This window comes from Diadema setosum, chromosome 2, assembly GCF_964275005.1.
Source record: "Diadema setosum chromosome 2, eeDiaSeto1, whole genome shotgun sequence".
Taxonomy (NCBI): Eukaryota; Metazoa; Echinodermata; class Echinoidea; order Diadematoida; family Diadematidae; genus Diadema; species Diadema setosum.
Window position 1 is genome coordinate 175,804 of NC_092686.1, and position 16,742 is coordinate 192,545.

General features: G+C 37.7%; 1 protein-coding gene across 1 annotated transcript; it reads right to left on the bottom strand.

The window, feature by feature from the left end:
• Positions 1–230: 230 nt before the first annotated feature.
• Positions 231–16,024, bottom strand: LOC140238553 (THO complex subunit 7 homolog). Its single transcript, XM_072318457.1, has 7 exons — positions 15,947–16,024; positions 12,575–12,695; positions 12,123–12,250; positions 8,804–8,948; positions 6,517–6,583; positions 4,337–4,406; positions 231–2,353 (listed from the first exon to the last, which is right to left on the bottom strand). The coding sequence occupies exons 1-7, from the start codon at positions 15,957–15,959 to the stop codon at positions 2,271–2,273; spliced, it is 627 nt and encodes a 208-aa protein (XP_072174558.1). The 5' UTR covers positions 15,960–16,024; the 3' UTR covers positions 231–2,270.
• Between the last annotated feature and the right edge of the window lie 718 nt (positions 16,025–16,742).

Sequence of the window (16,742 nt, forward strand, 5' to 3'; positions counted from 1 at the left end):
GAGGAGAACGTCCAGCGCACTCGTCGTCTCAAACGTCCGCGCGTCAAAATCTAAAGCTCCCTAATGTGGCACACAGGGGGTTTACACCCTGGCACATAAAGAGTTAATGGGCATTAGACCAATACGTTGTATGTATGTACAAGTATATTTAGCACGATCTGAAAGTGTTCATCCTGAGAGATACTAATACAGTACATGTATAAAGGCACACAGGGAATGATCTTCAGAAGCCTGTTCTGGTTTTCATTTATTGAAGGGTATTCCAAACAAGGAAGAACAATGGCTTAGTGCACACCTGCCCTGCGTGTTTAATCAGGGCATTTTACTTTAATTGACTTAAAAACACACAAACACTGTACATGTCGGAAAAAAAAAGGAAGAAATGGTCATTACCACATAATTGGCCAACAAGAATCTTATGATGCCTGGGACCCATTTTATCAAAAGATATAATCGATTGTAAATTCCCTTTCCACACAGGCTGCCAGACTTATGATAGAAATCAACAAAATAATCAATTATAACTCTTCATAAAACAGGGCCCTGAAGACCTTTTGCGTATTAAAGAGATACTGTATACCGGTACTGTATACATGATTATTTTCACAAGGGTTTGATTTTCGCAAATTTTGAGAAACACAGTTGGACCGTGAATTTAACAACATGCGAAAGTGTAGCCATATCATGCACTAGGGTAACAATGCATGTAAGATAGCGTTGGTATCATTTCACAAAAATAGCATCTTGCGAAAATGTCTGTGACCTCCTAATTTGCAAATATATCTGTAAGTGAAAATAACAGCTTAAACCGTATGCCATTTTTTTTTTTTTTTTGTGAGGTTTTTATTTTTGCAACTTTTGTGGGTTGGGTGCTATCTGTGAAATAAACAACAAATAAAATTATCAACTCTGATGTTGACATGAATGCAACCTGCACATATACACATGTAGAATTCTCAGTTCATGACACTGCTCTGTGATCGTGAATTTAACTACTTGCACATTTGATGGGAAGTCCTGATTCATGAAAAATCAGACTCATCAAATATATGGCACATATAGTATTTGATTGATTGTGAAGATGTCAAATGAAGAACACAGTGAGCCTTTGAGTTATGATTGATATCAACATTGTGATCAAAGGCCTCTTTTTGTCACCTAAAGCTTACAATTGACATGAATTGTCATCTTTGAGAGAATCAGCATGATTGAGTGTTTGTGTGATTTGAGTGTGCATGCACGTACAATAACTGATGCAAATGTTTGTCTGTGTTTATGGATACATATCAAAACATGCTACATGTACCTACTTTTGCTTCTGTTTCAAAGTGTATACGGTTATCTGATTTCTGTGAAAAATCAAGAGCTGTTAACCAGACAAGACAAGAAATTGAAATGATGAACACATTAATCACATGGTGTGTGATGCAGAAATGGCTTCATCTATAATGAAACCTTGGCCAAGAAGGAGACGGTTACAAACACTTGATAAGTACAAATATCATGTGGTCAAGCAGATGTAGTACCATCCAAGAAAAGGTACATTGCATTGTACACTGTATTCAAACTGTGTCTATGTAAAGGCGTTATCCTTGCACAAAAGTCAGGCTACATGGCAACCTGACTACTATCACCGTCGGGCTTGATTTCAAGTTAAATGCTTTGCAACCTGGAACCTTTTCTCTCATTCTGCAGGTTTTGCCTTCTTCAGGTTAGTTGCATTATAAAGGAAAACATCAAACTTTCCATTACACAGCCTAAGAGCAGTTCAATATGATACCACAGACTTTTCTACAAAAGCAAAGGCATTGTTGACACTTGGCTTTCAACAGCACAGCTTCTTTGTACAGCACTGATATATTTCACTCTGACGTAATTGTGACTTATTAAAACTTTGGAAATACAGGGCTGGGAGTGTGTTTGACCTCATGACTTTCACCCGTTGAAGACGAGACGGTTTTTAGATTAAATGAGAATAATAGACCTGAAATTTAAAGGTAGATAGTTAGCATACTACACGATCTGAGTCTCTATCCGGAGACATCATATCACAGACGGCCCTTCTTATCAACTCCTTCTCCTTCACAATACCATTCCAGACAGCTTATGAACAACAAATGGTGCTCCTACCAACATACCAATCAGTAACATCTTCCAGTAGCAAACAATTGTCACTCTCTGCTATTTGACTGTGCAGCCTGAGGATAGATAAAAAAGCATCCGACACAGGATCCATGAGTTACCCAAGAGAGCAGTGAGTGTCACAGTGGTCATTTGTCTGTTAGAGACGTGTCCATGGACTCATCAAGCAAGGAGTCATTGGTCAAATCCAACTTCTGCTGCTTTTCATCAGCTGTAGAGGTAAAGATCAAAAAAGAAAAAGAAACAAAAAATTAGTCATGTCAACCTTGTTTAGAGCAAATATTAGACCTTAGACTTGCCTGTCAGTTTGACAGTCACAAGCAAGAAACTGATATGAAAGTACGAACAAATCAGCAAATGAAGTACACTTGCATGTACAATAAATTGTCAGTCAGGCAGAATGTTTGACATACTACAGCTATTAAAGACTTATAATATTACTCACATTCTGCACCACAGACTATCAATAGCCAAGTCAATCAATTAGTCAATGGTTACACATCAGTGCACACACATGAAGTGTGATTGAAATGCCTGATTTTCTTCATCAGTATGAAATAATTATGCCACGAAAGATGGAAGAATGGACTAAAGAGTGATTCTAGTATATTTTGGTGAGACAAAAACAGAGATACATGTACATGTAGGGATCTCAAATATGTGACCTATCACAACAAACGCCTCTTACAGTTGCTGATCATTCTATAGTACTACACATACAATGTATGTGTGGCAAGCTCATAATGCAACAACAAGTACCACAGGGTATACATGATACATGTATATTGAAGCTAAGATATGTTTTAATACAGATAGCATAGTGATCATTGTATCACAGGTTTACACACATTTTCTTGATATGCCAGATAAGTCACTTCAATTTTCAGTTGCAATTTTTCATGTACCATTTTTGTTTGACCAGAATAAATTTATATCTATCTATCACTGATTTTCTGATTGTGGTTTCATAACTAGAATATAACTTCAGACTTGAAGCTTTCTAGATATATACTGGTTTACAAGTATACTGTCCCACTGTATTTCCAAACACATACCACAGAACTGGAAGAGAAGGCCAACCTCCAGATAAGGAAAACTTTGAGAAAGACATCTCGGAAGTTTTGTTGTACGTATACATGTAGGATATTTTGGAGTTAAAGCAAAACAAATCAATTTCAAACACCTACATTACATGCTTTATACAAACTAGAGGAAAAATTTTTATTTTTTTTCCCTCCAGATATATTTCATTTGGACATGAGGTGGTTAGGTTACTTGACTTTTGATCTGTGAATGAATTTCAAACTTCTTGCCTCTTAACCAAAACATCATAAATGTCACTATACTCAGTGTAATTTTGGAAATGAAATAATGCCCAAACACACTATAAACATCACAAAAAGCCATGGGAGCAATCAATGCTAGTAGTTGAGCAAAATAAAAGGAAAGTCATTCATACACACAACGGGTAACTATTCTGCTAGGAACAGACCCTTCTTTAAAATCATGAGTATAACAATAGGTACAGGTCAGGGCAATCAATTACTTTACACTAAATTATAGATCAAAACTGCAGCCCTAAGACTTTGAACTCTTCATGTGCCATGGTGTAAACCTCCTGTGTGCCACATTATTCTGAGACAGCAACGTAGTCATGCTTTGGAAAAAGATTGTGCTTTTCAAATCTATGTAACTCTTATATATTTTTGTTACCCTGAACATGCAATGAGTAAAGTTGTAGAGAAGATGCCAAGCTTTGCTTTGATGTAAATTGTGTGACAGATCTATGATATTTGTTTTTCTCTTACATGACCAGTAGCTACATTATTGTTGAGGCATAAGTTTTGCAAACAAAACAGTGACAGAAATTTAGAATTTTCTCGCAAATCCAGCAGTGAACACCGCTTGATTGTCAATCACCACATAAAATGTAAGCTACATGTGACAAGAATGGAATTGCATTGATTGTACTGTGGTATTTGGCGATTTATCGATCAGTTTGGGCGGGTATGTGCATTTGAGCAGAATATGGGAATTTGGCAGGCCGTCAACCAAGTTGGGTGTGCAAACATGGCATATGAAGAGTTAATGTGTCAAGATTTCCGTACACCATTAGCAGTCATGATTCCTGCATCTAGATAATGTGCATAGTGTTGAAGTCTCTTTGTAAGAAGCTTGAGAACAAATGACTTACCTTCCAGTATTCGCTGTAACTCATGAATAGCACTGATAAGAACATGGAACTGTTTTCTCCTCTCCTCCAGCTGTGGAGAGAGAAAGAGAGAACAAGTAATAATATCTCAAACAATTTGACAGCTGTGTCCAACTTACTGGGATGCCTGGCCGGAAGATTACAACTTGGCAAAAGTTTAGTCATCTTTGACCTTTCACAACTATAATCTAAATACTTAACAAAGTGGATCCTACTTCCAATGATTTTTATTTCTCCGACACAACTCTTGTTGTTAATGATTCTGATAGGAAAGTAAATGTATAACCCACTTCAGAAGTTGACTGCTTTAAAGGTAGGGAATCCCATTTGCATGCCTTAAATGAAGAGTTGTATAAATACAGTGGTATGTTGAAGAGAGTATCGTTTTAGAAACTCCCATAAAGTATTGAAAGTGGAAGGTAACATTTAGTACATTTTTATTGACCATTAGATTTTGAATTGAATTTTTTTCGGGGCTCACCGTAAATTCCAGTACATTACTAGGCTACCTTTGCAGACCCATGCACTGCATGTGTGTCCATCATGTATGTTTTGTGAAGAAAGTTCATCAAAACTTACAAACATTTGTATAATATACATTCTTGCCACACACTCTATATGTGACCCTGCACCTCAAAACAAACAAAAAGTCGCCAGACATGCATTTTTAGTTAAGACCATATTCTGAAATAGCAGACTTTAAGCTTTAAAATGATGTATAACTCAAATCAAATGGACTCTCCTAACCTATCTAAATATTGGAAAGAAAGCACAAACTCAGGAAAAGTGTGAACTGAGAAAAGAGGCTCTGAAGTGCAGTGTCTATTCAAGCGCTTAATCTCTACCAAACCGTGCTGGCTGTGCGATGAATGGGACAAAAAACAGGAAGTAAACCACCAGAGTAACAACAATGAAGGGATTATCAGATTAAACTGAAATTAAGCATGCCTCATTAACACATTCTGTCCAAAATTAATGCCAACTTTCAAAGCAGTAGCACTATCCTTTCAAAAGTTATTTGAGTTGAAAGTGAAGAGTGTGGACAAGGTTTTTCAGAAATGAAAAAGGGATTCTAAAGACACACCTAATCACACTATTCTACCAAAATTGTTCGAGATAAACTGCTAAAAAAACACACTTTCCTGCCCGTTTTATGATACCAAATTTTAGCATAATGTAAAAGAAGACCCGCTCTTTCAGAAAATATGAAAAAGTCAAGTTCGGCTAGGTTGACCCATTTCACTTATATTCAGTCCTCACGCAAAATCAGTGTGTGCGACTTTATGTTCGTTTTGAGGTGCACGGTCACATATACATGTTATTACATCAGCTCTTATACTTTAAGATTTGTGTTTATAGATAAAAAATACAGAAGACTGCAACAAAAAGGCTTAAGTGTGGCTGACACACAGAACTACTGAGCAGTTGAGTTTTGTGCATTATTCAAATAGTAGATAGCTGTTGACTTCCAAATTTCTCAGCAGTGGCCTAAAGAAGTCCCCTGAGGTTCATATTTAATGTTTTGCTGCATTTTGGGAGGTCTGTAAAAGGTATCCCCTACCTTTAATACATGCACTGAGACATCAATAACCTTTTCAATATTATGTCTTCAATGACTTAGCTTCGCTCCGATCGCAAAATTGACACTCAAGTAGAAGCTTGTGTTGTCCATGAGTACACAACCTCCAAGACTGTCATCTACAGTATACCTGCTAATTCTTTATACTAGCTGCAACATGCACAACATGATGATTTCAGTAACAAGTGCAGGGAATGGGTACTTATCATACAAAATGAAATTTGTTGGAATCTAAGGGGGAGAGTGAGAGAATGCTATACTTGTTTCCAATGACAAGCTTTCTTGTCATTCTATGGCTTCTTACCACCCTCCTTGTTCACAGAGGCGTGGAAGCATCACTCAGCTATTGTAATCATAGCCACAGAATCATTCATACCCTCACCTACCACTTGGTACACTGTACATTGGTAGATAGTATGCTGTATACTTCATGCTACTGATGCAAAACTTACATACACTCCACAATGGATGTGTATTACCTCTGCTGTAGCTAGTTTATACAGCAAAAGCCAGTACTTTATACAGCAAAAGGCTGTAGTTCTTACAGAAAAATACTGTAGTTTAAACTATTTGGCTACCTCACCTTCTGCTCGAGGGACTCTTTGCTCTTTGTCAGGTCACCAAGGTCTTTGTCCAGCTCCTGAAGCTTGCTAAAAACAAAGGACAGGGATGGTCACAAATCAAAATGAGACTTATGGCAAATAAGTCAACTGCCTCAATTTATTTTATCCAAGCTGACAACATTTCTGAATAGTGTCATTCTCCTAACTCAGACAATGGTTCACACAAACACTTCCCATAATATCTTATAAGTCAGCTTGTTTCAAAGGGTAATCATGTTCAAAATCTGGTTGTGCTTGTCCACACTAGATCAGACAATAAATCTCCTTCATAACTAAAACACTCTTAAATTTGCAACTTTTGGTCTGGTACACCAGCAATTTGTGGATTCAGATACTTAAAGATTGCTTGAATAGACAAATACTTGGTGTTTTGATATTGAAACAACATAATACCAGCAATAGACACGATTAAAAAATAAAGACAACATTTGGTGTCTAGTCAGTAGCCAGTGAATTTGATTGGAAGCCTTACAGATCATTAAAGAAAAAAATCATTCACACTTTGGAAAAAATGTGGTGGGGTAAATAAGTGAGCAAAGGGAACTTTGCTTTGCATATATGTCACTTCAGCAAGAAATTGAAATGGCACAGTTACACATGCAGTTCGTGCAAGACACGTCTAACACTTCATATTTCCTAGGAATCAAAACGAGTCTATGTCTAAGTACAGTGCACTCCCGTTACAACGAACACAGTTATAACGAAATTCAGGTTTCAACGAATTAAAAATTCAGGTCGCAACATTATCCACTCTATGTATTTTTATATTCATTTATTTGGTTATAACAAAATGTCGATATAACGAAAGAAAACTGCTGGTCCTGAGGACTTCTTTATAATGGGAGTCTACTGTAACTATGGCAAATTTCCCAAACTCCCACTGATTCACAATACAAGGTTGAAAGATGTCGGCACATTGCAAAGATACAAAACCAATAATTCTCTGTTCATGTTCTGCTTGGAAACGAAATAGTGTCTTCCTTGAGTCTAGCTATAATCAGCATCTCACCCCTGCCACAGACTGAAGTTGTCAGTAATGCTGACATTAGTCATAATATTTCCTCATGCATGAAATGACTTGTCATACATGACTCATCATGCACATAAATGAACTGTTCCAGTGTGTCTTCCCAACCTCTTAACTCCTCTGTCACACCACAATAACACACATGCAATTTTGTCAATATTCTGTTGGTGGAGTGGAGTAATAATATTTGGTAACTTGCATTTGTTGGTTGACTCTCACTTTCATTTTGTTGCCTCTTCTTGGTACAGTACATCAGGGTAGGGCTCACTGCTTGCTCCGTGCCCCCCCCCCCAATGCCATTGCTATTTCACTCTTTTCCTTTCTTTATCCCTCTGTTGTTCCTTATCTTATTTGATGTTGCCTCCATATTCATCTTTATCCTTCACAGGTTGCCCCCCATGGTCCTCGAGATCATCACTGACCCTGCTCTGCCTTTTGTCTGTCCAACCCTCCTGCTTTAATCCCCCTCCCTTAACATGTACCTGTTGGGCTCCTTGCCCATGACTTCCAACCCTTCCCTTTTGTTTTCTTTGTTCTGTGTCCCTCGCCCTCCCCTGACTGTTCTTGTTGTGTGTAGTCCATGTGATTGCTTTCCCTACCTGTTTGACATTTTGCCTCTGACGAAAATTCTGCTACGATTGAAAGCTCAGGCCCCTTTTGACTCCATTTTACTCCATTGGCTAGCAACTATTGGATAAGCAGTTTTCAGCAGCTTTTTTTGCTACACTAATATTCTGTTGGTGTCAAACACTGGGTTTTTGCCTGTACTGTTAAAGTACATACCAATTTGAACTTAAGATATTCTGAAATGACAGTACGGCATTAGCACAAGAAAAGACAAACATCCATGCCTTCTTTCCTTTTCTATGCTGATTCAACTGACATGTCTCACAATACACGGGTTATCATCAGGTATCCACCAGTCCAGTCCACGTACATCCAATGACAACTTACTGACAAATACTAAGTAAAACCACTTTCCTGCCCAGATGCAAGGTGTAGAAATAAAACCTTAGACACCTACTCTGAATGATTTGCCCTTTCGTGTAGTAATGAGACTTTAATACTGGTATCTTGATTTGGCAGGATCCCGTGATATTAGAATGGGGACAGAATTGTTCAATTGTTTTTACAGTTGGTTGGTAGAGTACAATCGTACCTCATCTGAATGCAAAGTGAGGGTGGGTTTCTGGTGAGTGATTATTGATGTCTGCTCTTACCTCAGAGTCTCTTTCCTGTCAGGCTGTTTTTGGATGACCTTGGCCAGAGTGTCATACTCCTGCCTGTTTTTCCTCTCTCTCTTGGCATCCTGGAGCTCTGCCTTGCAGTCAGCAATCTGCCTGTGTGCATCTCGGATGTTTTGCTCTGTGTTTCAAGAATTTTAATGTACTGGTATCTTAGTCAGTGGAGAATATTCACCTTTGACAATGTAGAATTACAGTCACGCCTGCCCTAGTGGCCATCTGTCTATACCTAGATAATGACCATCCACCCATACTGAAATGGAAAATCCCTGGCAAAAAAAAAAAAAAATGGTGTGATTTAGAAACCTTGCTTAAAGGGATGGTATAGTTTTAGTAGAGGTAAGAATTGGGCTTTTAACCCTTTGCGAGATATCAAGAAACCGTTTGTAAAATAGTACAGAGCGTACCTTTCTAAGAGGAATTCAAAGTTTATTTGATGACAATCGGTTTTGGAATGGCCGAGACATCCAAAAATAAAGTAAAACAAAGCGATCGTAATAAAAGCTGGGTCCCACATTCTATTAGAATTGCTCTGTTTTGGGTATCTCAGCCATTTCAAAAACAATTTTCATCAAATACATTGTAAACGTTGAATTCCTTTTGGAATTGCATGCTCTTTCATATTTCATTAGAGGTTTCTCATAATCTCACCCCAAAATGTTAGAAACCTGAGGTTAGGTCTCAACCAAAACTATACGATCCCTTTAACCCTAATCAGGCTGGGGGGCGGAATCCGCCCCCCCCTCGACGTTTCGCGCAATATCTTCGCAACGCGATAAGCTCCCGCCGCGATGTTTCATGACTTTTTTCTTTCAAGTATCGCGCAACTTTTGAAACCCAAATTGTTGCGCCCGCGCATACCGTTTTGACGCGATGCCCGTTCGAAAAAAATCTGCCAACCCCAAAATTGCTCCAAAACGTGATTTTGTGTACAAATCCAATGCAAATTGTGTTTTTTCAATTAATTCACATAAAAATTCATATCTTCACTTAGAATGGCCGAAATTAATTTATTTTAGCATAATAATGCTTCGAAAAATGTCTGTGACAAATTTTGGCCAAAAAACAAACAAAAACAAAAGGTCAAAAAACAAAGAAATACATAAGAAATTCAAAAAACAATAGAATACATAAGAAATTAATTTCGATACAGATTTTTTTTTATCCTATGTCTCAGAAGAATGATACAAGAAACATTTTAAAAAAGAAATTAGCTTAATTGGAGCATTAATAAGTGATTTAGAGCCCAAAACTGATTTTATGCATAAATTACAATAATTAATTAATATAAAATATAAGAAAAATTTTTCGGAGAAAGCAACCATACATTTTGATAGAATACGTCGCGGGCGTTGCGTGTGCTGATTTTCGGCGCAATCGCGCGTTCCATAGGCGAGATCTGAAGGGGGGGCGGAATCCGCGCCCCCCCAGATATAGCATAGCCAAAAAAGCCCAGCCTGATTAGGGTGAAGGACCAACCACTCAATGAAACCAGCAACCACAAAATTGGTTTCCCCCAAAAAGCTGAAATATGCACATAGCAACTGCCAATGGGGGCAACACATGTAGTGACACTGCAATAATCCCCCTATAGCTTTGCTCACTGTTGCATCACACAAATGCTGCTGAACCATGTTGAGCTAAAGGCTGAGGCAACCAATGATCATTTCAAGGGGCAGGGTGTATACCAGCTAGCACAAAGGCCCATCTATCCCTAATCTACAGTGTAGTTTGAAAACATAATTGGAACCCATTCATTAATGAAACACTTGAATACTGACACAATGTTTTTCACTTAATGGCAATGTCAGGCTCCAGCCACTGTGCATGCTCAACAATAGACATAGCTATTCAAATTTGTCGATCAGTTGCGATAGACAGCGTTGACTATGTCACAGTAATCATGACATGTACAAAGTTGTACATTGTGAATGCAGTGGATTAGGAGCTTTAAGGGAATTTGGAAATCTGAACTGGAATTAGGATAAGATTGAGACACACAAAAAAGACAGTTTGAATTTTGACTTTTCATAGGTACAGTCAAACCTGTCTTAGTGGCCACCTGTCTGTAGCAGGTACCTGGTAAAAGCGGCCACTGAAAAATCCCCAGCACGGAATTGCTATATAAAAGACCCTTTATATAGTGGTCACCTGCCTAACGCAGCCAGTGGCCATTCATATTGTATCTAGTGGTGAATATCTAATTGCGTATAATGGCCACAAAAATTTAGCTGAACCGTTAAATCAGCCATGAATATGTTGGCTTTTACATTCATTATGTGAATTCTACCGAGTCCTAGCTCAGTCACAATCACAGACATACTGTATGACAAACGCAGCTCTTTGACACAAATAACCATCTTACCACTAACTTGACTAGATCTAGCCTTCAGTAGGCCTAATGCCGCCCTGAACAGATACTACAAAGGCAAAGACAGTTCCTAATAACATCTTAGAATTATTAATGTCAGCTTCGCACATTATCAATCCCCTCCAACTTGCTCGTGAACCCCAGTCATGCAAAACTGGTATGAACCATTTCATCAGGCTCAAAATGATATTTTAAAAATCAGGACAGATGTAGAATAAAAGAAAATTTTAAATTACGTAAATTGTACAGAAATTTCCTACATTATAGCTGCTCATGCATACTTATTAAATGCCAGTTTTTTTGTGTTTTTGTTTGTTTGTTTGGTTTTTTTTTTTTTTAAAGAATGACCTGTATTTTATGCTATTATACAATGCAAGTGTTGAAATTCAAACTGGCCACTGACCTGTCTATAGTTAAGTTTCCCTTGGGTGGCCACTGCACACAGGTTTGACTGTATTTTCATAACATTATGCCATGAAGTTTGTGTTATCAAAATAGATATAAAGTGGCTACAACACTGAACCACAGCTATACATTGACCATTGAGAGCCTTGAGAGCTCATTGAAGCCTATAGTCAGTAGGTGAAACTACCCTGTATCAATCCATACACTGTTGGTGACAACTTTGACTGAGCATTGCATTATATGACGATGTTAACAGGTTTGTCACATATCTCATGTCGCTAATCTCGATTAATGATTTTTTTTTTTTTTAGGTTGAATGCAGCAATATTTCTAGCACAACCTTTTTACAGTAGTGCCTACTAGGCTTCCATGAACAAATGCATATCACGACTTATTCTTAACATTTGGATTCAATCAATTGTAGTTGTTTTTACACTTCTGAAGACAACAATCAACCACTACTTTCAGCTAAGAAACAGGTTATAAACTCAGTGGCATCACAAGAGGGTAGAATCGTACCTATGCTGGAGTATAGCTCCTCGTAGTTTGACATTTCTTTGATGTTCATCTGGTGGATAAGCTGTGTCCTCTCCATAGCAAAGTCTACCTGAGCTAGCATCATCTGCATCTTCTGGTAAGTCACAGTGCTAAGATTTGAAAAAAAAAAAGAGGAAGAACTGAATAAAAAGAATTTGAAGTAAAATGATCAAATTAAGGATGGATTAGTAAATTACTTCTTACGACCACATTACAACTTCTACATTTCACCAATTCCAGTACAAAACTTTTCAGCAAATGATGGAAATGATATTGATTACGGGAAATATATAGCAAGAACAATAACAACAAAGGCATCATGATAACAATAATGAGAACAATAATGAGGAGAAAGAAACAGAAAAAGGAACAACTGGTGATAATAATGATGATTTGGCAGAAAATGACCTGTAGCACAGAGGTAAATTACTAACCTTTCATCACTGGACTGATCTGTGTCACACCACTTGATGAATGTCTTCAGCAAGTTGCTAATTCGCCTGTCATCACCTCCACTTTCGCCCTCGATCAACAACCTCTTCCGGATCACTTCCTCTGTAGAGTGAGAGCAAAATCAGTTGATATCACCTTTACAAATTTTCTGTGTACCCTTATTCCATCAGTAAAATTTTAGAGTTTATCAGCACCTGCCACTCAGTAACAAAAGCTCTAGAAAACAGAAACTGGGAGCATTTCCAAACTGGCTCTGATGGGTTTACATGTAGATCTACATGTAGATCTGATAATCTAAAAGAAAGGAAGAAAAGGAAAGAAAAGAAGAAAAAAAAAAAAAAACAGCTACTACAACTACTAAATTCACATTCATTTGCCTAATACCGAGTAGAAAAATGACTTTGATGAAAAAACTAGTTTCTGCTATCGATATCTGTCCTCTTTCTGTCTTAGAATTGTGCAAGTATTTTCGTGTAATTTGCCTCTCCCTATATAGCAATGTGCATGTTTTGCTGCATTAACTTGTCTGAAAAGGGAAGATATACGTAGTAATCGAGGCTGAGCTCACTAGATTTTGACTGTCACTGACCCCATTTGGATGCCCTTCCAATGCATAAGAAAGGAATTTGAGAGCCCAGTGCAAGTGCTATTCATCTCATAAGCTCACTTGAATTAAATGCTTTCATACAGACTGATTACAGTGTTCTCCTAAGTTTGCAGACTGGCAAAAAGAATCTCATTTGAGGGTATTGAACTTGAAGGTTCTTGGAGAATTTATACCCAAAGAAACAGGTTAAAAGATGTTGCATATACTAGAGCTACTGTCCCAGTAAGTTCATACACTGTACAGTATATCACCTGCGGTAACATTGACATTGCAGACAAATTTGAGTTTTGAAGATAGTGAAAATCAAGAAAAGGTCAATATAAGTTAACAAAGTTCAGTCTGACATTTGTTCATTTAGAGAAAGCAAGTCATCCATAATTCGACTAACGACCACATGTGAAACCTATGCTTTTGCATGTGGTTGAGTTATGGCATGGGTGTTTGAAACTTGGTTTGGTTTTTTTTTTTTTTTTTTTTTTTAGTTCCACAGAATCTTTCTTTTCCAAACATGTGCAAATCCAAAGTACGTGTATGACCACATCTTCAGTGTACAGTAAGAAGTTGGTAGTACAACAAGTACCCTGTACAGTGCACATGCTGTAAAATTATGCACATGCTACTGGAGATTACATCGTATACAGAAGAAAAAAAAAAATAGTCCCAGAGTTGAAGGACTGTTAGAGTGCTATGTATACAAGTATTTGAATACCCTTATATTGGCATACACTGTAAAGATATGTGACCCTGCACCACAAAACCAACAAAAAGTCGCTAGAAAGAACATACTGTAAGCTTTAAAATGATGTATAACTCAATTCAAATGGACTCCCCTAACCTATCTAAATACTGGAAAGAAAGCACATACTCTGGAAAAGTGGAACTGAGAAAAGAGGCTCTGAAGTACAATGTCTATTCAAGCTCTTAATCCTTACCAAGCCATGCTAGCTGTGAGATGTACATGTAAGGGACAAAACACAGGATGTAAACCACCGGAGCAACAACAATGAAGGGATTATTAGATTAAGCTGAAATTGTGTATGTTCTATCAACACATTCTGTCCATGATTAATTCTTCATTTTCAAAGCAGTAGCAGTAGCATTATCCTTTCAAAAGTTATTAGACTTGAAAGTGAAGAGTGTGCAAAGGATTACAAGAAATGAAAAGGGGCCTCCAAGACATACCAGATCATTCTACTCTCCCCCAAAAAAGGGTTGTAGAAAAACTGCTAAAAACACACTGTCCCATTCATGTTATGATCCCAAACTAAAGAATACTGTAGAACTAAGGATAGCTCTTTCAGAAAATATGAAAAACTCAAGATTGACTTGGTTGACCAATTTGACCCTTATTGAGTCCTCACGTATAATCAATGGGTGCGACTTTTTGTTTGTTTTGTGATGCAAGGTCACATATGTAACAAGAAGGACCTATGGTATTTACGACTCAATTTCTTTGAATATGATACATGTACATCATGTATTATTTTGACAAGATCAGTTCTGACATCACCATGATTGCCTGGATCTTTCATTACGATGCTATTGCTTGCTCCAATCAAGAATTCATTCAAGATAATTTAAGGTTCAATCACTCTTTTTACATGAGGTCTACAAATAGAACACACACACACACACACACACACACAAACATGAAATACACTTTGTAGTGCTCCTGTATCCTAGATCTCTATTTTGAGACTGAGAGAGCCTTGGAGGTTGGAAGTTGCCAAATGATTTAAACTCCACCTGTCGATTGTTCACCGATGACTGCATCATTTACAAACAGGTCTTGAGGGTAGAAGATGCACAAAACCTGCTACAAAGCGACCCTGATACTCTGACTGATGCTCTGAGTGGCAAGATAAGTGGCAGATGGACTTCAATGCCCAGAAAAGTCATGTCTTACTACACATCACACATGCAAAAAAACCCTGTCAAATACCAGTATTCACTAAATAACAGCACATTACCACTGAGACAAAGTGTCATAGATATTTGGGGGTTGATATAACATCAGATTTGTCCTGGAATGCGCACGACGACAGAACATGTGCTATTCTGCTAAAGTAAAAGCCAACAGAGTTGTAGGACTTTTAAGGCGAAACCTTCACGATTGTAACAACAGAACCAAAAATATGACGTATAAGACTCTTGTAAGACCATTATCATTATTAGATTACTGTTCAACTGTCTGGGACCCCCACACTCAGACTCTGATAGACAGGCTGGAAGCTGTGCAGAACAGAGCCGCGCGTTTTGTTAGTTGTGACTAAAGTTTTACTCTAACATGCATTGTTAGGCACAGCACCGTCAGCAGTAAATTTATTGGGTTCTTTACAGGGACTGGGTCGACGTCGTCGGGTCTGCGTCTGGGCTGTGTATATTGACCCTAAACCCTAACCCTATAAGAAACCCAAACTCTGTACCCTAAACCTAACTCTAATCTTTACTCTAACCTTATCACTAACCAGTATCTAGCCGGAGGGTAATTGTCCTCGGAGGGTAATTGCCCGGATACGCTTCGAAAAAACTAACAAACAACCAAACACCAAAATCTTTCAATATGTGGGACTGAGGTACAAAAAAAAAGTCGGGTTATTTGAGAACTGATCAATCCTGTCTGTCAAAGAGCTCTCTCTTTCTATTCGAACTTTGCTTCAAATGGCTTACAAAATAGATAGATCCAGTAAATCAATTAGTTGGATTTTTGTTTTAACCTAAGTAACAATTGCTCTCCTTATCTTACCATCTGTCGCCATGCTCAATCCGTTATCTGTCTGTCCGCTTGTGTGCGATTTCTATCTTTTTTCGGCGAGCTAGCTAGCTACAATACTTATTTACTACGTTCTACATGAACACGCGCACAAAGATCCTACATTACTAACTAGAAATGTCGCTACGGCGACTGATGCCTCCGCCATAATGCATGATTCTCCCAATAGGTGTATAGTACAATGTCTTGACAATGTGTGATGACAGTTTCACATAACTGGCAAAATATCGAAATAACAGGTTTGTCAGAAATATCTTGAATGTTCACTTTCCACGAACTGGGTTTGCTATAATTGTCTATTAAAGAGTGCAGGTACACATATTTGGGGAATTGAAAATTTTTACTTGACTTCTGACCGACCTTATTATAAGTTTATGCATTGAGTATAATTTTCGGTAAGGTATGAAGAAAGAGTGTAATTACAGTACAAAATATATATTTTTTTTCATTTAAACCTGACCTTTGACCCTTAACCTTTGACCTTTGACCTTCTGGCTGGAAATTTCCAAGAGAATCTCCATCAAGTAATACATGTACATATATTAAACACTTTTAAAACTAATCATGCAATCATTGCATATATAGTAGAGCAGATAAGCCCTCAAAATCACGTGAATTGTGCAAAATTTGACTAAAGCATGAAACTTTCACCAGTGTTAGTACATACCATAAGATTTATTTTAAGATCGGGAGGTAAGTCTGATTTGACCTCTGATGACCTCCAGAGGTCAATGTACTTTAGATATCAGAAAATCGATGTTTTTAGACA